The sequence below is a fragment of the Elaeis guineensis genome, chromosome 1 (assembly GCF_000442705.2).
Source record: "Elaeis guineensis isolate ETL-2024a chromosome 1, EG11, whole genome shotgun sequence".
Classification (NCBI taxonomy): Eukaryota; Viridiplantae; Streptophyta; class Magnoliopsida; order Arecales; family Arecaceae; genus Elaeis; species Elaeis guineensis.
Genome location: NC_025993.2, coordinates 123,878,240 through 123,900,526, shown reverse-complemented (window position 1 = coordinate 123,900,526; position 22,287 = coordinate 123,878,240). Strand labels below are relative to the sequence as shown.

The 22,287-nt window shown below is 34.6% G+C and overlaps 1 protein-coding gene across 1 annotated transcript; it reads left to right on the top strand.

Moving 5' to 3' along the window:
* Nucleotides 1-16,408: 16,408 nt before the first annotated feature.
* On the top strand, nucleotides 16,409-21,274 carry LOC105034713 (small ribosomal subunit protein uS7). Its single transcript, XM_010909969.4, has 4 exons — nucleotides 16,409-16,585; nucleotides 18,846-19,117; nucleotides 20,629-20,832; nucleotides 21,018-21,274. The coding sequence occupies exons 1-4, from the start codon at nucleotides 16,529-16,531 to the stop codon at nucleotides 21,070-21,072; spliced, it is 588 nt and encodes a 195-aa protein (XP_010908271.1). The 5' UTR covers nucleotides 16,409-16,528; the 3' UTR covers nucleotides 21,073-21,274.
* Nucleotides 21,275-22,287: the final 1,013 nt, after the last annotated feature.

Genomic DNA, 22,287 nt, shown 5'->3' with positions numbered 1-22,287 from the left:
CTTCAATTTTTAATTTTTATTTATATCTGATTTATTTTTCAGCATCTTAAAATGCATTGATCGATCATATTTGCCTATAGATTAGATCTACTTAATGCATGTTAGATATATTAAAGTATTAATTTAGATCAAAAAAAATTTTACTATCTGTTCTACTTTTTGCATGCATATTTTCGGATGTGCGACATCCTATATGGATACAAAAACAACATTCTTGAATGGATATCTTGAGAAAGATATCCATATGAAGTAGCCTAAAGTTTCACATTCAGTGATGGAGATTACAAAATCTGCAAGCTGTAAAGATCCATATATGGATTAAAATAAGCTTATCGAAGTTGAAACACTCGTTTCAATGATGAAATCAAAATATTTGATTTTATCAAGAACAAAGAGGAGCCTTGTATCTACAAGAAGGTCAGTGGGAGCACTGTCATATTTTTTGTATTGTATATGGATGACATCCTCCTTATTGAAAATAACATTCTCATACTGACCTCGATCAAAAGATAGTTGTCCAAAAAATTCTTCATAATGATCTAGGAGAAGCATCCTATATTCTAAGAATAAAGATCTATATAGATAGATCAAAAGGATGCTTGGCCTATCACAAAAATATACATAGAGAAAGTACTGAAGAGATTCAGCATGAAAAACTCTAAAAGAAGACTTCTATCTCTTAGGCATGGTATTATTCTCTCCAAGAAGATGTGTCCAAGCATGTCTGAAAAAATTGAGTGTATGAGCAAGATCCCTTATGCTTTAGCTACAAAGAGCCTCATGTATGCCATGTTATGTACTCGACTTGATATTGTCCTTGCTACGAGCATCATGAGCAGATATCAATCGAATCTAGTGAAGAGCATTGGATAGCTGTGAAGAACATCCTTAAGTATTTGAGAAAACTAAAGATTTATTTTTAATCTTTAGAGCAGGATCGGAGCTGCGGGTCAAAGGATATACTAATTCAGACTTTATATACAATCTTGATTGTAGAAGATCTACATCAGGATATGTGTTCGTATGCAATGGTGGTGCCACCAGCTGAAAGAGTTTCAAACAATTTATCATTGTAGATTCGATAATAGAAGCTGAGTATATTGCTGCCTCGGATGCTGCAAAAGAAGCCTTTTAGTATAAAAAATTCATAACAAAACTTGACATAATGACATCGGATGCCATCGCTCTATACTGTAACAATAATGGTGCCATAGCACTCGCTAAGAAGTTCAGATCTCATCAGAAATCTAAGCACATTGAGTGACGATTTTATATCATATGCGACTATCTCGAGAAGAAGTACATCGAGGTGTGAAAAGTAGATTCTGTGAACAACGTGGCAGACCCACTAACAAAATGATTGAGCCAGCAAAAGATTGAAGTCCACCTTGAGAAGATGGGACTTTGGTTTGTGGTCAATTAGTTTTAAGACAAGTGAAAAATTGTTAGATGTATGTCCTAAAAAGTCAATATGGCAAGACAATTATAATAGTTCTAGGACATATATTTATACTCAAACATTGAATTATCAATAAAATGGGCATTTTATCCATTCTTGTTTAATATGTTCAAGAATCATTCTAAGAATTAATAAATTAAAGATACATATTCTTAAGAGTTCAGAATTAAAAGGCATGTATGATTAATTCTTGAATTACTTTCGATTGATGGATCATCATAGAGATGGTGAATGATCCGGTTAGATTGGTGCATGAATTACTTTTTTCAAAATAGAAGAGTCTCTAATCTACAGTATGGGGATACTGAGCGAGAGTGTAGATGGTTGTTAGAGAATATCGATACTGAGCATGACCACACAAGAGATTACATAGATGTCTATTTACTCATCAGTGATCAACTCGATGCTATAGTGGTATGAGTAATTCTTTGATCTGCGGTGCATCGACTGCTCACAGTGAGGTTGTTATAGTTTGATTGCATATAAACATGATTCCTTAGCCATTGAGATCTTTATAATGTTCGTTGGCTATAGTAGGATCATTGTAGGAGTAGGGTACAAATCTAAATGAGATCTATGATCTTAGTAGATAAGAAGTATCCTATAAGTTTGAGAGGCTGAATCCTTAAGTCTGTGCCGCAGCAAGGTGATCGTGTAGCACCCCACCCTTGATACCGGATGAGGGTACCACAAAATAATAGCCGAGCTGAGTTCTGTTAACACTTTATGCAAAAACATCTTCAATCTATACAAACATCTTAATTTAACTCAACATTGCTCAAAGATCAAACACAGGTTTCATTCATCATTTCATACTTTGTACATATAATTCATATGCAAAATATATATATATATATATATATATATATATATATATATATATATATATATTAGAATATTTTTGATTTACAAACCACATATAATACATCTCAAAAAGTATTCTTCTCACACTTAGACTTAACCAGCTCAAATCTCTAAAACATCTCCAAATGTGTATGTATATATTCCCATCATTAGCTAGCATAGCTAACCCCTTTTCAGTATGAGTACTGAAGAAAATGCTACTGCTTTATCTCTATCTCTGACTATCATGCTCCAAAATTGCAATGAAATGAAGTGAGGGAGAGTGAGACCTAAGTCCCAGTGAGTGAATGACCATCTAACAATGAAAAAACAAGAATGCTTAACTTACATACTTAATATAACACATAGAGCTGAGTATAATACATAAAACTAAATATAGCACATAGAGCTGAAACTACTGATACACCTTCAAACTTTAATATGCTGAACAAAAGTAAACCAAATAATGAATTATGCTATTGCTGAAATTTTGAAACTTTTAATATACTTCCAAACTTTAATGTACCAAACAAAATAAATTAAATAATGAGTTATACTATTGTTGGACTACCGTCGACTATCCGACAATGCACTCCTACCATGGCAGTCGATATGAAGCATCTGATATTGCTGAGCCCTCACGAACATACTGCTGATGCTAATGCTAAGGCACATCCGATGGATTGATCACTCTCATGGATAGCCTTTTCATTGAATGCTGAATAAAGTTTCAAATACTGAAAAGCTGAATTTCAAATACTAAAAAATATTTCAAATCATTATCAAACCAAAATGTTATGTTTCCAAATTGATTACACATAAGCATATATATTCTGAACAACTTTGCTATATAAAATCATTTCTTATTTCCATGCTTGCATATACATATATAAGCTGAAGAACAATAAAAATTAAATTTACTCCTTTTAATATTAGCTGCTTTCATAGTAATACCATAAGAACAAAAACACCAAGATTAGATAGGAACACCCACTGACCTCTTAATAGCTATTGAACTCTTTTGATGCTTGACTCTCCCAAAGCTCTCCTTAAGCTCTCTTTCTTGTCTATAAGGTCGATACATACTGATTAATACAAATTTACATAGTACATGAATATAGAATTGATTGTTTGCTTCTTAGATTTATTCTTTAGCTCTCCTAATTCTTACTTTCATTCCATCTTGTTTTGCCCCGCTTAGGATTAGCTAAACTTCACTATAAACTTGAATATTTTCAGTAATTTATCTGTATTTCAATTCCCTAACTTATCTTAAATTCAACTAATACAACCATATCATCTAATCGCTAAAACTGTTCATACAGTTTCCATAAAATCAGCAACCACATTAATTTCCCAATTTAAGTTGGCAAACTATATATTTCAATTCACTTAGAATATCAGGTCTCCTAATTATCATTCAGTATTTCATTTAAGTTCAGTCTCAAGTTTGAAGCTTTTACCTTAATTAGCTGGAATACTACAACCACTAATACAACTTCAATGAATCACTAACACCATTTGAGCAATTTCTAGAAATTAACCACAATTCACCCTCAAACTAAAGTTTAAATGCATACTTGTTTACCAAGACATCAAGTATGATAGTAATAACTCAAGATTCAGTTTGTATCTATTTTAGGGATTAAAATTCTTATCTTAAATGATTAAAATCTTGCTGCCATTAAAACAGATTCAGCAACCTTCTTGTCACAAACCATCTTCCACTAATTCATCTTTTTCTAGCTAGATTCCTCTTGATTTCTAGCTGAGCACATCACCTTTTCCAGCCCTCTTCTCTCCCTATCCTTTTCATTTAACTAAAGAACCCCAAACAATAAAAAATAAATAAAAAAAATCAGTGGATAACCCTTTGAAATAGAATAAACTAAGAAAGCTGCTTGCTAGGTGTCAATCCATAAAAATTTCATAAAATTTAGACATGCTGAGGTGTTGTCAAGCTGAATTTTTAGTTCTTTCTTTATTTAACCAAGCTGCTAGGTCATCCCATTAAAATTACTTTTTAAATTCTAACTTAAACACCCAAGTTAAAATCTGTCTCTCTGCTGTTCCCGCAGCTTAGCCGACTCACTTGAGACTGAGCTAGCTTAGTCTAAAACTTAGTCGACTCATCATGAAGCTGGGTCGACTAACCTACATGTCACCATAATTCTTTCTGATATGCTTATGATTTTTGTGACTTAGTCGATCCTCCTTAAAACTGAGTCAACCCATTCCCTAGGTTTCAAAACTTATTATCGATCATTGATTTATACTTCAAAATTATCACTCACCATATATTACCTTAATTATTCTTCAAAATATCACTCATTTTATGCTCAATAACCATCAAAATTAAACTCCAATACCACTATCATTAATTTCATTCTTCAATCATTTTCCTTCTTTATTAGCAACTAAATTTTACTTGATTACCATTATCTAATTAACATTTAAATGCTTAAATATATGGTGAACAGCTATACTATACATACGTGAATACTAAATACAATTGCAAATCTCTTAGATTACCACTTTGCTAATTCAGGGTGTTACAGATAGATAAAAAGGAGTTTCCATCGATATCATGATTTGGATTTAAGCTAATCAAATTTTTCATATGACAGATGTTAAGATTTGACGAGTTTCCATAACTTCCATCTTATCGGGACTCACGATAGAGAAATTGAATCATATGGTAACTACATCTGAGAATTCTATTATTCTATTATGTTGGGTTACCACCACATACTGGTTAGACGTCACTAGTGGTTGTGAGAGCTCACTTAAATCGATCTAGATCGATGATCCTTGATGAGTGAGAGTTGAAATTATTTTAACCCATCAAAGGTATTTCGATGACACTATGATGGAGATCATGATACATCTCACTATCAGATAGAGCAGAATCTATGGGATCACATACAAAAGAAGTTTGATCAGATCAAATGATTAGATCATGATTAAATTATCAATATAATTGATAATTTAAATCAACTTGTAAAAGTTACAAGCACTGAAGCAGCTAATTGTTAGCTAGGAGCACCTAATTGCAATTGTTGCAGTCCATTTGATAAAATCAAGTTGGAAGATCAAGTCCTAAATAATTAAAATAGATTTAATTTATTTGGACTTGACCTAATTGAGTCTAAGTGGGCTTATGGTTTCAAGGTTAAATCCTAATTAGATTAGGATTAAGTTTGGTTCAGGTTGGGCTCGAATTGATTTTGAATTGAATTGGAATTGAATCAAAATTGAATCCAAATCTCAGAGCCCCAATAGATTGGGACTCTCTCTCTTCCTCCACGTCAACATGGGGTGCCAATTTCATATTGGCATCCACCATGTGTGATAAGAAAAGTGAGGGAGAGAGAGGGCGCAGATTCAAAGTTAGCACCCCCTCCTGATAACCTCTATCTCCTCTTTCTTTTGGGATAAGATAAGGCTAATTTTGAAGTTAAACTCTTATCAGATAATAGTCCAAGTTCATCCCAAACTCTATCCTAACCCCCTTGGCTGCCAATTATAAGAAGGGATGGGTCTTGCGTGTGTGAGGAGATTGATCACTCATTCATCTGTGTTGCTGCCCCATTTCCTCTTACTTCCACCGAGATCCACATGCCCCATCTCCTCTTGGTCGGCCACTCTAAAAAGGGAGAGAGAGATTAAAGAGAGATTAGCAATAGAGAAGGAGAAGGAGTTCTTCTGTCATCTTCTGTTTCCTCCAATCCTGTGCGAAAGGAGTTCGCACATAGATCTATCTTTGGATCTTCTTCTACGATGGTCAAAGAAAGAGATTAGATCTGAACCTGAAGGAATGAGATCTACAAGAGAGCTGGCACCTCAATGATCTTGGGTATTTCTATCTGCTTCAGCCCTATGTGGATATCCATGGAGGTCAGATGTGTATACGGCTTCAACAGAACCTATAGATATCCTCAGATCCAATTTGAAGGAGTATAGCACTTTAGACAGTATTTTTTATTATTTTATTTTGAAATCAAATGCATGTTTTCGTCTTATTTTTCATCATATAAACTAGAACCATAAATGTTAGATTAGATCTATGCATGCATAGATTAAAAATTATTTTAATCTGTTCTTCTATGGTATGTTTCAAAATAGTTTTGAAAATTCTACATGCATGACACCTCATCTATGGAAACTCAACAGGAAGAAACTGTCCCTATTCCCCATGTAGTTCCTTAGGCACTTTTCTTTCTTTTTGACAAGTTGTTCTATATTTTGGTTTTTGGTCTTGATCATAAACTGACTTTGTAAGAACAATTTTATCAATAAAATTTCTCTTTCCATATTGCTTCTTATCTTGACAAAATTTTTTAAGTATTGCTATTAGAATTTAGTGAGATATTCGTAGATATAACAAAGTCAAATACTAAAGTACTCTGAATAGTACTTCTTTTTCTTTTAATTTTATGGCCTAGGTCCACTTTGGGCCAATAGCATGGATGTGCTTGCATTGTTGGTCCAACTTTTGGGCCAACTAGCATTGGATTATGATTTGGGCTCAACTCTTGACCCAATTTTATTTTAATTACCATATGGGCTCAACTCTTGGCCCAATTTCAATTAGGTAAAAAATTTTGATTTTTACTTACTTCCTAATCTAATTAGGAATGCAAAAAATCTAGTGTTTTTACATTAGTTAATTATGAGTCAACTATATGTCAACATTTGACTTAAGTCCACTAGAATTCAACTTTTAGTCAAATCCTAATCCAATTAGGTTTGTGAAAATCTAGTCAACTTTAATTGAAATCTAATCCAATTAGGTTTGTGAAAATCTAGTCAATATTAATTCAAATCCTAATCCAATTAGGATTGCAAAATTCTAGTTTACTTACAACTCTAATCAATAAGAATCCTAATCTAATTGGGATTATGAATTTTAGTACACTTCCAATTAATCTTTTAACATCGTGAGAAGTCCAAATATCCTAGAATTTTGATTGAAGGATCTTTCTTCCATGGAACTCAAGTTGCAGCCATGAACCATGCTGTTGTGATCAAGCCTTGACGGTGGGATAGGGTGTTGAGCATGCCCTTGATGCGTAGCTACCGTAGCAGCCCCTACCTCATGCATCACATGCATGAGGCAGCCTTTCCATAGTGATTTTCTTACGGTAGTAGGCTGTCCAAACTTGTCACATAAGTTATCAAGCAATGACATCTCATGCCAAGGTTTGATTATGTACAAAATGATTTTGTTTTTACAATTGATGCAACAAATCAGCAACTAAATATCATGCATAATCAAATCATGACATATTACGAAGTAGATCTAATCTATGCCAAATAATAATATAAAATTTGATTGAATCAATCAAGCATGGCTTTGATACCACTCTTGAAATTCGGATGCACTACGGAAGATAGGATTTTAAAATTTTTACATATATTCAACAATTGAAAACATATGATTCGAACCCAAAATCAAGATCATCTTGATGATTACAACCAAATACAAACCAAACAATAATCAAACAACAAAAGAAGAATATGAATACCTCTAAGAGGATCTTAGATTATTTGTTGCTTGACTGATTTCTACTAAACACCCAAGCAAATGCCCTCTAACACTAGTCCACACAAGAATTGATCAAGGACCTCTCCCTCAACTCATCTTTGCCAAATCCCTTCTCAAGGAGTTCAACCTCTCCTTTGGCATGAGCTATTTTGGGCGTGAGCTCTCTATGGCGTGAGTTGGGGTTAGGGTTATAACATATGTTAGTATGCTTATTTATAGTCCTCTAGGATTTCTCATAAATTTATAATATAGTAATCTATTCAATTAAGTCCTCTAAGATCCAAATTAAATAATTACTAATCTTTGGTCCTTGATAACAATTTCATAAGTATGTGATCTATTAGATTTTACATCTAGCCAGCAGTAGACCCAGGCTCATGTTTACCTAACTTAATTAGAATTTTTTAATTAATTAGGCCCAAAATATGTTAAGCCCAAGTGTATCAATTAATTAGAACTCATCTAATTAATTATTGAATTAAATTTTTTAATTCATAAGAGCCTACAAGTCAAGATTGATATCTAGAAATGTATCATAACTATCCAAAGATATAAAATTTTGACGGAATAACCTAAATATTTTTTCATGGAAAGTTATCGTATAATTCAATCCTTCAATTATATAACATCTCAGATAACCATAGGTATAGAATTATGTCTAGCCCAAATACTTATCCATATGTAACTCAATATATGATGATGACTTGATTGATGAAATATTAGAAACTCTTTTTAATTTTCATTATGCTTTGACCAAAACTTTCTGAGTCATCATCGTATGAGACCATATAGGATGTACTCTCCTCTTACAAGGAGTGAGTGATTCTTTGTTGACCACTTACAACCTCCATGCATACTTCATCATATCAAAAATATCTCATATCTCAAAGAGTCATGCTAGATATAGATCAAGACATAGATCTATATACATAAGGTACCATAGTAATCTTAGATCTAAGAATCACTTGCACCATTCCTACTTGAGAATCATCAATTGATATGCTTGTAAGGCTCCACTAGATATTCTCCCTGTGAGTCAGTTTAGTGAACTCATTCTCCAATAAGCACCTACATCCTTATATTAAAATCGCTACATAAGTGATTGTGAGATCAATCACCCTCTATTTTAAACATACAAAGGATATGTCCGTCTTACGATATCATTGATCTCCAACTCAATAATTATGACTAAAAATATTTTAGTTAGGACTATCAAGATTTTAGATCTCACTGATATGATTTGATTATGATCCTAAAATCATTGTCCTAATCTATAGGGTTCATCTTAATCTTTCATTAAGTCATAAATAAAATAATAAGATATAATATATGATAAAATACAATCTCATATATTCTTAATAAATAATCAATGCTATGTACATGAGTAGGAAGATAAAATAATAAAGTCCTATCATATCATATATGTGATTGGCTTGCAGGCACTATTCTTTCAATCTGCTACATCCACACCTGTTGGAGTCACCCCCATAAGTTGGCCTCCAGCCTCTATACAAGCCGCTCAAGACACCCTGACTACCACATACAAGCCCTCAATGATAACGCCAAATGAAGCCTCAACTGCAATACCTTGGCTCATGGTCTCCACTGTATCTAAGGTGGTCGGCCCAAGGTCAGACACCTTTGATCTTGGCTCGACAAGTTGTTCCACTACCTCAGTCCACATTTTTGCACCAACAGACGAAGCTCTGGTGCATTCAGAAGTGACCCTGTGTCAAAGAGGCCACCTCAGTCCCCAGTAGGCTTGACATGATAGCCCTGATGGGTTGATCACCAACCCCTGCTTCAACTCGAAACACATCCCAATCATACTGAAGAAGGCCCAGCCAGAGAGATCTAGCCAGGTTATTGAGTTAAGAATAAATAAGTTATACAAAGAAAAGTTTTTGGATCTATATCATTTTGAATCATATAAAACTTATAAATCTTATCTCACAGATAAGATGACCAAGACTCCATCTATTAGACATGGAAAAAAGGCAAGTGAGTTATTGGCCTCATACATATGGATGTTTGCAGCCTAATGATAACACAGGCTAGAGAGGATACTTCTACTTCATCACCTTCATTGATGACTTATCAAGATTTGAATATGTGTATTTGATGAAATATAAATCTGAAGCCTTTGATAAGTTTAAGGAGTACCAAAGTATGATTAAGAAATAAACTGATAAGAGTATTAAAGCTCTTCGATCTGATCAAGAGGGTGAATACTTAACTAGTTAATTTTTAATCATCTTAAATAAAAAAAAAAATTTTGAATGGACTCCTCCTTATATACCACAAGTTTGTAAAAAAAAAATTACACTTTATTGGATATGGTACAGTCCATGATATGCTTCACAGACTTTTCAATCTCATTCTAGAGATATGTCCTAGAAATTACTGTATATATTCTAAACAAGATACCATCTAAATCTATTACTAATACTCCATATAAGATATGAAAAGAAAAGAGGTCGAGCCTCAAACATCTGAAGATATGGGCTCCCATGCTTATATCAAAAGAATTGAAAGACATAATCCAGTGCTAGATCAGATAGTACAAATTTGTAGGTTATCCTAGGAAGAGTATGGGATACTATTTCTACCATCCTACTAAATAAAAGTGTTTGTTAGTAAGCACACTACTTTCTTCGAAAAAGAGTTTATCCAAAAAAGGGGTAGTGGAAAGATAATTGAACTAGAAGAAGTTTAAGACTTACAAACCATCCCATAACAACTTATGGATAGTCCACAAGTTGATCCTTAATCAGAAATATCCATTGATGAGGTACAATCACAATACACACTTCCTCTCTAAGGTTAGAGAGAGTATGTAATATACCTCTCAGATATAATTTATCATTAAGAATGACAATGAGCTACACATCATTGAGAATGATGATTCTATGACCTATTCAAAAGCAGTCAGAGTATAACTCTAATAGATAACTTGAAGCCATGAAATCTGAAATAAACTCCATATATACCAACAAGTATGGATGTTGGTTGATGTGCCTAAGGGTGTGACCCCAATAGGTTGTAAATAGATCTTCAAAAAGATTATTGGAGCTGATGATAGAGTAGAAACCTATAAGGCTAGGCTAGTGGTAAAATATTTTAAATAAAGATAAGATGTTGATTATGAAAATTTTTTTCATCAGTAGCTATGCTCAAATCCATTCAGATTTTACTTATTATAACAGTATGTCATGACTATGAGATCTGACAAATAGATGTGAAGACTACTTTTCTCAATAGAATTCTTGAGAAAAAATCTACATGACTCAGCCAAAGAAATTTATCTTTAGTAAAAGAGTAAATCAAGTATGCAAGCTAAAAAAATTTATTTATAGATTAAAGCAAACATTGAGGAGTTGAAACATCTATTTTGATGAAATAATCAAATCTTTGGCTTCATAAAAAAAATAGATAAATCATGTGTGTACAAAAAGATAAGTGAGAGTGTATTGTCTTCTTACTTTTATATGTAGATGATATACTACTCATTGGAAATGATATCCCAATGTTGCAATCCATCAAGACATCGCTATCATAGTTTTCCATGAAAGACATAAGTGAAGCATCTACATGCTTAGTGTAAAATCTATAGAGATAGATTTAAGAGGATGCTAGGCTTGTACCAGTCGAGGTACATAAACTAATGTTGAAAAGATTCAATATGGATAGATGTTAGAGAGCTTGCTTATCCATAAGTCATGACATACATCTCTCTAAGAAGATGTCTTCTAAGATACCTGAAGAGAGAAAAAAATAAGTAAAATCCTTATGTTTCGACTATAGGATCTATTATGTATCTTATACTTGCATCAGACTTGATGTCGCTTATGCTTTGGGTATAACAAGCAAGTTTCATGTGGATCCAAAAGAGGATCATTAAAAAGTTGTGAAATTTTTTTCAAAAATTTAAGAAGGACTAGAGATATTTTTCTAATATATGGTGGATCGCACTACAAAAAAAATAGTTTACAGCGATAAAATTTTAGTAACACTCAAAAAGAGTGTTACTATAAATATTCTCTGTGATAATTTTAAAAAATATCATAAAAGATATATAATATTGCAGCACTTTATCAAGAACGTTACTAAAAATTATTATATAGCAATGGTATCTTATAAATATCGTAAGAAATTATATTCTATTGTAATAATTTTAAAAATTATAATAAAAATATATAATATTATGATGATTATTAATAGATATTACTAAAATTTATAATGTTACGATGGTATCATATAAGAATAATATGTTACTAAAATTTATAATGTTACTACCATTTATAATTTATAATGTTACTAAAATTTATAATATTAAGTTGGAGATAAAAATGATGTTGTTCAGAAGTCAAAATACATTCAAGATGACTTCGGATCATTTGAAGACAATTTTGAAAGTTTCAAAAATCAAAAATTAAAAAAAATATATTTTGGAGAAAATGAGGGACCCTAAGTCATCCTTTTCAAAAGAGATGATGACTCACTGAATTTTAGATTGGCACATAAAAAGAGACGATCCATGGAACGACTATTTTGCTAAGGGACAACCATGGGTGACCTTTGCTGTTACCAGGCCCAAAATACAAAGTCTATTTTGCTGTCCGAAAAGGGCAACCCATGGGACGACCCTTTTCCCAGGAGGCAACCCATGGGTCACCCCCTACAGATATGACCCATAACGATTAGTTTTTTAACCTATTTTTGACACATTTAATGCTCCTAATCACTCTCTAAAGCTCTAAACGGCTATTAGACATTCTCCAGCATTGATTAAAGGTATAAAAGCATTCTAAAAAAGGAAAAACTTAAGAAAAATCTTTCAAAAAAAATTTAAGCTCCAAGAAAAGAAGCATTCAATTCAAGCTCAACCACTCTCCAAAGCTCATTCAACTCTCCATCCCAACTGAGGATAATTTTAAAGGCTTCTTCAAATTTGTGTAAAGTGCATTTATTATTATATTGTGCTTATTAAGGAACTAAAGTTGTTTTTTATTGTAAAACTCTTTTCATCTTATTGCTCTTATGTGTATAAGTTTTGGGGGTTCCAAAACTTGAGAAAAGTTGATCCGAACTAGAATCGGAGTGTGTAGGATTGGTTTGTACTCGAAAAATAAATGTCTAGCTTGAGAAAAGCATGGAATTCGATGTTGTAATCATTAAATACGATTAGTGGATTGAATTTTCAAATAGGAGCTTGGAGAGTGGATGTAGATGTAAGGTTGACACCGAACCACTATAAACTCTTCTTATTTATGATATCTTTATTACTCTTTTTGTCTTCTTGTGTTAATTCTTACTTTTCACTGGAATACTCTGCACATTTCTTGTTTTTGCCACTGCACATTACATATCTCATCTAAGTACTTTTTGTGATACAATTTCTATTTTTTTTTTTTTAAGAACTCAATTCATCCTCTCTCTTGGGTTCATAGCTGGGCAACAATTATTTCCTCAAATCTATCACTTAGATTGCTACATTTGTTGATGTAGACTATGTAGTTATCTCAATGTATGATGCTTTATCATTGGTTGGTATGGTTGTTGAGGTACCTTACCAATTTCATGGAACTGTAAAAGACAGGATTGAGTGGCTAAATCCACCATCAAGGCAGAATATCAATCGATATCATCAATTAACTCTGAAGTTGTTTGCCTATGACTCTTGGAACTTGGTGTACCATGTCAAAACCCCACACCTCTTTATGCTAATAATACATGTGCTATTTATATTCTACCGGTCCTATATATCATAAATGTACGAGAAATACATGGAGGTAGACTGCTATTATCTTCTGAGCATGCGCAAGATAAAGCCATTTATTTTTCTCATATATATATCTTCTCATGTTCAGGTTGTAGATGTTTTCACCAAATCCGTGACTCATGCTTGTCATGATTTTTTTAGCTGGCAAATTGCTGTTTGTTGCCCACCTGCATCATTGTTTGTTTGGGGAGATTTTTTTTGCTAATATGGGCAAATATAGGTTTTTTTTTTTTATTCATATGGCTAGGTATGGCCAAAATTTTCTTGATTGACATAGGCAGATATAGGCAAATTTTTCTTGAATTTTTCTTTCTTTCTTTCTTTCTTTCTTTCTTTTTGTCCAGTTATGTAACATTGACTTGTTGTTGTATAAATAGAGATAGAGCTATGTAACAGAGAGAGAGAGAGAGAAAAATGTGAAGCTTCTTCTGCCAATCCTAAGTTTTTTTTGTTCCTTTTGTTCATATGTACCTTTGTTCATTTTATGCATATTTATTTTTAGTTGTTTTACCTAAATTTTTTTAAATTGGGAGATATATTGATCAAACTTTTTTTTGGAAAACAATATTTTATGTTCATCAGCCCACCTCATAATCCAAATAATAGAATTTAGCCCTTATTACTAAATAAACCACACCCGAAGAATACCTTAATCCGATGTTGCACGAGTAAGTTGGAGCTTTTAAAAGCTTGACATATGGTTTAGTTTTGTTATATGGTGGATCTCTCTCCAGGACTCTATCCAATCTTCTTATAGTAGCCATAGTTGAGTCTGATAATTTTTTTGGATCATTCTTATCAAATTTTTGGGCTGAAGCTTAGATTAGCATGAATTTTGTTCTTACTGGTCAGCAATATTACCTCGACCATAATTATCCAGCCGTATCCAATGATCTTGGATCAGTTCTGCAGATGCCCGCTCAAAAACTACTTCAATGTTTCTTTTCTTACCTTTTCTTTTTACGACTTCCAACACAAATTAAAGCATCCATCCTTTCTAGAATATTCATATATGTGCAGCTTGATCCATTTTCATTGCCGTGTCACAAAATTGGAGGCCTCTTACAGCTTGTTTTGTATAACATTTGCCTTTGATTTTCATGTTATTTATCCCATCATTGGTATTTTATGTAAGTATACGATGAAGAACACTTTCTTTTAAGGTAAGAAGAAGAAGAAGAAGAAAAAATAAGCTTACATGAGGCCCAAACCTAAATGCCCTTCGGCCTCCACTTGAATGTGCTGGGCCTAGGTGGGGCTTTGGTCATGCTGCATCTAATCTGGCTTGAAAGATCCAACAGATCTAAGGTTGTATTTGATAGCTGACAATCTATCTAGATTGTTGGTAATTTAAAAGAACCCCATCAGATTATCATGTTTGATATGCTTTTTAAATTGGTAATCCAGATTAGCAAGTAATTCAGATTACATAAGGTAATCTGAATTATCAAGAGGAGGGATGGCTATCTAGATTATCACGTATTTGATAATCTTATAATATTTTTTTTGCATAAAAATATCTTAAAAAATCCGAACGATCTTCTTCCTCACGATGGGCAGTGGAAAGAGGAGAGGTCAAAACCAGTGCCCTCCTCAACAAAATCTGACCAGCAAGAGCCCTAAAATCTACGAATCGGCGGGCCACTGCCATCTCCCAACCACCAGTCGTCGATAGCTATTGGGAAGCAAAGAGAAAATATCGGTCAAGATGGAATCCGACGACCCCTCATCCCCCCCTTTTTTTTGTTTGTTTGGTTAATCGGGCCGCATCCAGCACCGTCGGCTGCCTAGATGTTGCCATCGAGTCGCCGCCGCCTCTCCGAACGATGGCCAGCAGTCACTATGTGGAGAAGAAGGAGGACACGGCGTGGAGGAGCCGACGGTCTCTTTCTCTCCTTTTTTTTATCTAGTGTAAGGAAGGAGAAGATTGGGCTCGGCGGAGATCAAGCGACGCCAGTCACCACTGACGGTGCTGTGCCGGATAGTCGCGGGGTGTGGGATGCCGGGGATCAGTGGTGCAGGTCAGGGCGTGAGGCACGGGTGGGTAAAGGTGGTGATGGAGGCGACTGCAAAGGGTACAGGATGCGAAATCGCTAGGAGGCCAGGGGACAGTGCAGGGGGTGGCACGGACACTCGAGGGATCAGGGGTGAAGTAGCCGAAGGTTGGGGTGGTTGTGGCGTGCGGGGGAAAGAGAAGAAAAGAAATAATAATAATAATAATAATAATAATAATAATAATAATAATAATAATAATAATAATAATATATTATATTATATTATATATTATATATAATATAATATATAATATATATTATAATATATAATATATTTTTATTTTTTATTTAGAAAAATTGAAAATTTTATGCATTAGGTGTGATTTTTAATAAATTTAATTTAAAAATATTTTAAAAAATTGATATTACATTATCAATAATCTGATTGTTATACTAAACATGTCAATCAAAATTTTTAATAATTTTATTATAATATTATCTACGTGTATCAAATATAGTAATTAATATTACTATCCGATAATGTATCAAATGCAATCTAAAAATATTTCTTATGGACCCAAGCTGACCACATGGCACTGTTGGTCATTGGACAAGATGGGATCTGGGCCCAGGTTTTTGATCGAATGCAAACCGGGTTAGATCGGCTTTGTGATTGACCCGGGCCCCATCCGGCCCATCTGCAGCCCTAGCACAAACCCTAACCTCCGATGATGCGATCACATCCCTCCATCAAATACACCCTTCCCCGACGTTAAAATGGCCGGTACGCCCTCCCTACCTAGCGTCAACTTAGTAGGTTTCTTTCGGCGGCCGCGCTCCTCTTCGATTGCTTCTCCCGTCCGATCTTCGTTTGCCTTCGCGAGCTCCATTTGGTGGCGCTCATGGCGGTCGAACAGGAGGTGAAGCTCTTCAATCGCTGGTCGTTCGAGGAAGTCCAGGTCACTACCTTCGCCGCTTCTCCCTGTTTTCCGCTTCATTGTTTCATCGATTGGATTCTAGGGTTTCTCGCGTTCATTTAGAGCACAATGACTCCACCGATCAATCTACCTGTAGCAATTTGTTTTCAGTTTTTTGTGTTTCGATTCGCTTTCTCTTCCTTATCTCGCAAGCACTTTGGGTAATTATCATTGGTCATCTTAGTTTGAAAAATTCTCTGGGAATTTATAATGAATCTGACCTGTGATAAGTTCTCGAGGATGCTGGGTTTTGATTGATAAATGTTTTATTTTTTGCCCGAATCCTTGATATCCTGTGATTTTAACTTCATTACTATTTATTTTATTGGAAATGTATCTTTATGTATAATTTTTATCCCTCTAGTTTCTTGTATTTTGAATTATTGTTTGTCTATAGATGTGGACTTTGGCTTTGTTTGGTGGGTGTTTACGAGTGACGCAATACTTGAGTTCTACAATTGATTGGTTACAAGATGTTTGAGGTGGAGCCTTGGGGGCGGGCGAATTGGATGGCTTCAATGTGACCTGGGGATCATGAGTTTGAAACACGAAAATAGCCTCTCCGCACTTAGATGTAAGGCACCGTACCTTTGATCTTCCTTCAGACCCTGCAATGGTGGGAGTCTCGTGCATGGGCCGGCCCTCCATAAGTTACAAGATAATGGCTATGTGTTATGTGGTTTAATGTCCGGATTTCAGCAGATCGGAATTTTTTTTTGAGGATAAAAGAGGCTTGAAGTTGGAATACTACAGTACTTGATTTTATGATGCATATAATATGGGATAGGGGTTTGATGGGGTATATGAGCCCACTATGCTGTGGGTGATGATGATTTTGAAGAAATAAAGAAATAAGATTCAGTATGAAGTTGATTACTAGGGGATTTGGTGCTTTAGGGTAACAATGGATACTTTGCTGGAAGAACCATGACAGTGTGTAGTGAATATCAGATATGAACATGCACTGATGGTGCCTGATACATAACAGATATGTTCTGTGCATATCTACTTTTGTTGCACATAATGCTTTCTGTAAGGGTAGGATATGTCTTAAATGTAGAAGGTTGCAATCTATTTGCTTTCTCACTTTTTTGTTCTTTGCATTTTAATTTTTGAAGTAGTTCTATGTGCTGAGTTTTTTGGTGTGGAAGATGTCTTTCCTCCTTTTTCCTAGAAGGTTTTATGTTCTAAGCCATTTAGTGTGAAAGGTGACTTACTTGTTAATGAACACATTTGCTATGCCAGCCTGATTATAGATTACCACAAGTTACAAGTACTTAATTTTGATAAATTAAAAAAGATATGGTCAGATGTATGTTGTGATGTGTAGGAGGATGTGTATAAGTGATTAGATGTGTAGCAACATATAATTATCTACTGTCAGATGCCTGTCATTTTAGCATCATAGTTTTTTAGCATTTGCCATGTTAACATGCCTATACCGTATTATGTATTTCTTGCATAGGTTTGGGAACTAGCTCATAAAAATTAGACTTAGGTATATGGCTGGGCAGTTTTGTATTTAATGGACTTAGGGCTGTTTCTTAACAGAAAACGGAAACAGATGTCAAAGGATATCTAGGGAAGTAGGGAGAAAGAATGAGACAGAAGGATTTCTCTTATTTTTCATTTATTGTTTCAATTCAGCTCTACGTATTAGGTAGCGTCTCTTGTAGAACAGGTCATTTATTCTGGAGGATTCCCTAAATGTAGAATTCCACATAATATCCCTCAAATTACCATCAAATTGTCACTATAATTAAGAAACAAAAATTTCTGTTGTAACTTCTTGAGCGATCTGATTTCTAAGTGAAATAGTGGACAACAAATGGTGAAGCCACAAAATGACAATCATTTTTTAATGCATCTTGGAAACATGATAGCGCACGATAAATAAAATTCAAACCATCAATAATTCATTGGAATAAGTTCAAGGCATGAATATTGTCGTTGATAGATCTGTATCATGCCTCTAAATTTATTAGTGTAATTACTCATAGCTTTTGATTTCTATTACTTCTATTGTTTTATAAATTTGCATGCAATATTATAAATGTGCAGTGCTGCTGAATGATTGTTGTTTAATTTTCATTGGTATTCGCAATGTTGATTTGGAGATGAGTTTCTGTTTTATCATATCACTGAAATTACTGTTTCTACTGGTTCTTGAGCAATATGTGGTATAGCTGTAACATGACTCGGTTACTGATATAGTAGTCCCAATTCTCTTTGTCAATTGCAGGTCAGTGATATTTCACTCAATGACTACATTGCCGTGACTCCTGCCAAACATGCTACCTATCTTCCGCATACTGCTGGACGATATGCAGTCAAAAGGTTCCGCAAGGCCCAATGCCCAATTGTTGAGAGACTGACCAATTCACTGATGATGCATGGCCGCAACAATGGGAAGAAACTGATGGCTGTTCGCATTGTCAAACATGCAATGGAGATCATTCATCTTCTTACTGATGCAAACCCAATCCAAGTAATTGTGGAAGCTATCATCAACAGGTGAATACTTGACTGGCAATTTTCTTGAGTATGAAAGTAATTTTGATCAAATGGCCATGTGAGTTGAGCTGTTATATATTATCTACCATTGGTTTATGAGTTATATGAGTAGAAAGTAAAGATGATCAGTTTTATGCGATACATTTTGTCAAATAACTCTCCTCAATAAAGTTGAATTTCAAATGTGTCTCTGATACTAAGAGTATGACTAGAATGCTTTTAACATTATCTGGAGTCATAAGCACAATGGTTGTCATTCTTCTAATTATATAACTAACAAATCTCATCAGCTTCTGTTAGTTGCTTACAAATCCAAGTGTATGTGTATATGGCAGGCAACATTTTCTTTCCCACTCCAGACATCTAGTATTGTAAAGCCTTATTAAACATATGGATTTGCAAGAAATTCTAAGAGCATTTAACCCATGGACTCGTAATCTCGATGTGCAGTCCTGGAGGATTCAAAACATGCTTTGGTCTTTTGTTCTCCAGGAATGTGAGAAAATGGCTTAGGTTGCTTGAAAACCTTGTTAAACATTTGCATAGTTCATCTATTTAGTTTGAATACATGTTTTGGAACCGTTGGGAGAGTTTTAACATGGAATTCTGTAAGGTAAGCTGATAAGGACATGAAGTCTATTCTATTTTATGTGCTACATGTTCTTTGCTTCATCTTGGTAGCTTTCTTTTCTTTTTTGCCAGGTCTTTTTTCTTTCGCTAGGAAAAAAAAAACCTTGTCCCTATTTTATGCGCTACATGTGCTTTGCTTCAAGTCTTGGTAGCTTTTATTTCTTTTTTGCCAGTTCTTTTCCTCTTTCCCTAGGAAAAAAAAAACCTTGTCCCTCTTCACTTATTGTGTTAGGATGAACATGAGAATTCTCTCACCATAGTTTGATCCTTGGAGAGCAATGGCCTTGTTGAGTAACTCATTTTGTGCTGAAGGTTAAATCACCTCCTTGACTTGACCTCAATTTATAGATCAATCATCATCATGTATAAGTCTTCCTTATAACTGGAGTGTGACTGCCAACTATCTTCTGTAAGAATATTGAATGAAATAGCTGCCTGAATCTTCTTCTATATCATAAACTGTGTTTAAAGGAGAGCTAGGTATATGATAAAAGGAGATTTGGGAATGGTCTTCAAATTGCATGCAACCATATACTAAGGTCACCATGAGTGTTTATCAAGAATTGTGTTTGATAAGTTATAAGGCACTGCATCATTTCAGAATCATACACTGTTGTTTTGTGTGTTTAAGTTTCATAATCTAGCTTCATCATGTTGTAGCCATAATGTTCTGGAAGCCTGGTACAGTTAGTGTCTTCTCCTTCCTTTCTCTGTCATATCTTACACATCTAACTTTGAAACTGCTTAATGTGGTATGACCCTACAGGGACTTGAATGTCTATTCGGTAATTTGTTCCCTGATTTCTTTGATTTCTGATTTTTTAAATTGATTTATGCAAAGTGATTTTTCTAATTTTTTTTTTTTTAAATCTACTGTTTAGTGGGCCGAGAGAAGATGCAACTCGGATTGGTTCTGCTGGTGTTGTTAGACGTCAGGCAGTTGATATTTCCCCATTGAGACGGGTCAACCAGGCAATATACCTTCTCACAACAGGTGCTCGGGAGAGTGCTTTCAGAAACATCAAAACCATTGCTGAATGCCTTGCTGATGAACTAATTAATGCAGCTAAGGGTTCTTCCAACAGGTTCGTGTTCCTTTGACCATTTCTTTCCCCATCTACATGCCTTTTTGTCTAGTTGTTGTTTCACTTCCTAAACAAAATTTTGAGGTGGGGAACTTTTTTGGTGATTTTATGATTTATTGGGCTGGTTGGGCAATAGTCTGTGCATGAAAACAAGTATATCATTGTTTCATGCTGCTTTTTGACAGCTACGCTATCAAGAAGAAGGACGAGATTGAACGTGTTGCCAAGGCAAATCGTTGAGTTAATTTTATACACTGAAGGCAAATTTGGGAGTCGACGCTGCAAACAATTTTTCATGCTTGTTATTTTTAAATTTATTTTGGATCTGTTATAGTTTGACTTGGTTCTGTTTTCTTCTTCATTTTGTCTGTTTTATCCAATGGTTTTACTTTGGAATTAGATTTGGATTCTTTATTCTCTTTAGGTTTGGCCATTTCTCTTTCTTCTTCTTCTTCTTCTTTTTTGTTTCTTTTTTCTTTTTTTGTTTTTGGGGTGTGTCTGTGTTGGTGGGGTAGTGGGCAGGCATGGTGCTCTTTGCGCATGCATTAGCATAGGCTAAGATCTGACTTCACTGAAAGAACTGCCACTCATCGTGTGGTGCTATTTTAGAAAAAAATAGAAGAAAGGATTAATATGATTATGATGACTCCAAATAAAATGCTCATGTTAAATCATCTAGTTGTAGGCACTTTAACAAAGAATAAGGAGGCAGTAAATTTTTAGGGAATAAAATAAACTTGATATTTGTCGTTATTATTTGCAGGTGACTTTATGAAATTTTAAGATTGAGACGCTAACTGGTCCGTGATAATCTGTAAATGCTTTGCATTTCCTTCCATGCACGTCTGCATGCATGCTAGGTTTATTATCTGCCACCGATTAGCCAATTTATTTATATCCACCAAGGCACCAATGTCGAATTGACATGCTGCTCGTCATTCCAATGGAGCTTGGGAGCTTTGGATATGTAGTAGCACTTGCTAGTGTTTTATGTTCTGATCTTACTGTTGATATTCTCTCAATTCTTCTGTATGGAAATCAGTGACTCTTCGTATGACATGCAGACGACGATGGTTGTGGGGGTCTCATGGCTACTAATTTGGGGTATTGCAGTTACGCCCAATCCACATTGGCAATGGGTTGGGATGGGTAGCTTGACGTGCAAAAACTTGACCTGTAGCTGACTTAACCCAAACGTAGTGTCAAAATCTCTCAACCTACCCATGGGTTATTTCAGTTCACCCATTTGACCCTGTATATAATTTTCACTGGTTTAGTTTCAAAATAATTTAAATAGCTAGTGGAAATCTTATCCAAGAGCGGGAGTGAACCTTAATCTACTCTCGGACCTGTGTTCGATCAAATCTTAAATCCATTCCAGGTTCAGCTTAAAATTTGAGGTTACCTATGACCATAACTAGAAATGCTTGGCCGGAGACCAACCTAAATTGAATC

Excerpts from the sequence above, each read along its gene's own strand:
- LOC105034713 (XM_010909969.4), top strand. The coding sequence starts at position 16,529 with ATGGCGGTCGAACAGGAGGTGAAGCTCTTCAATCGCTGGTCGTTCGAG. Across the intron at positions 19,118-20,628 it reads GTGGAAGCTATCATCAACAG|TGGGCCGAGAGAAGATGCAA; the intron begins GTGAATACTTGA and ends TCTACTGTTTAG. Across the intron at positions 20,833-21,017 it reads GCTAAGGGTTCTTCCAACAG|CTACGCTATCAAGAAGAAGG; the intron begins GTTCGTGTTCCT and ends GCTTTTTGACAG.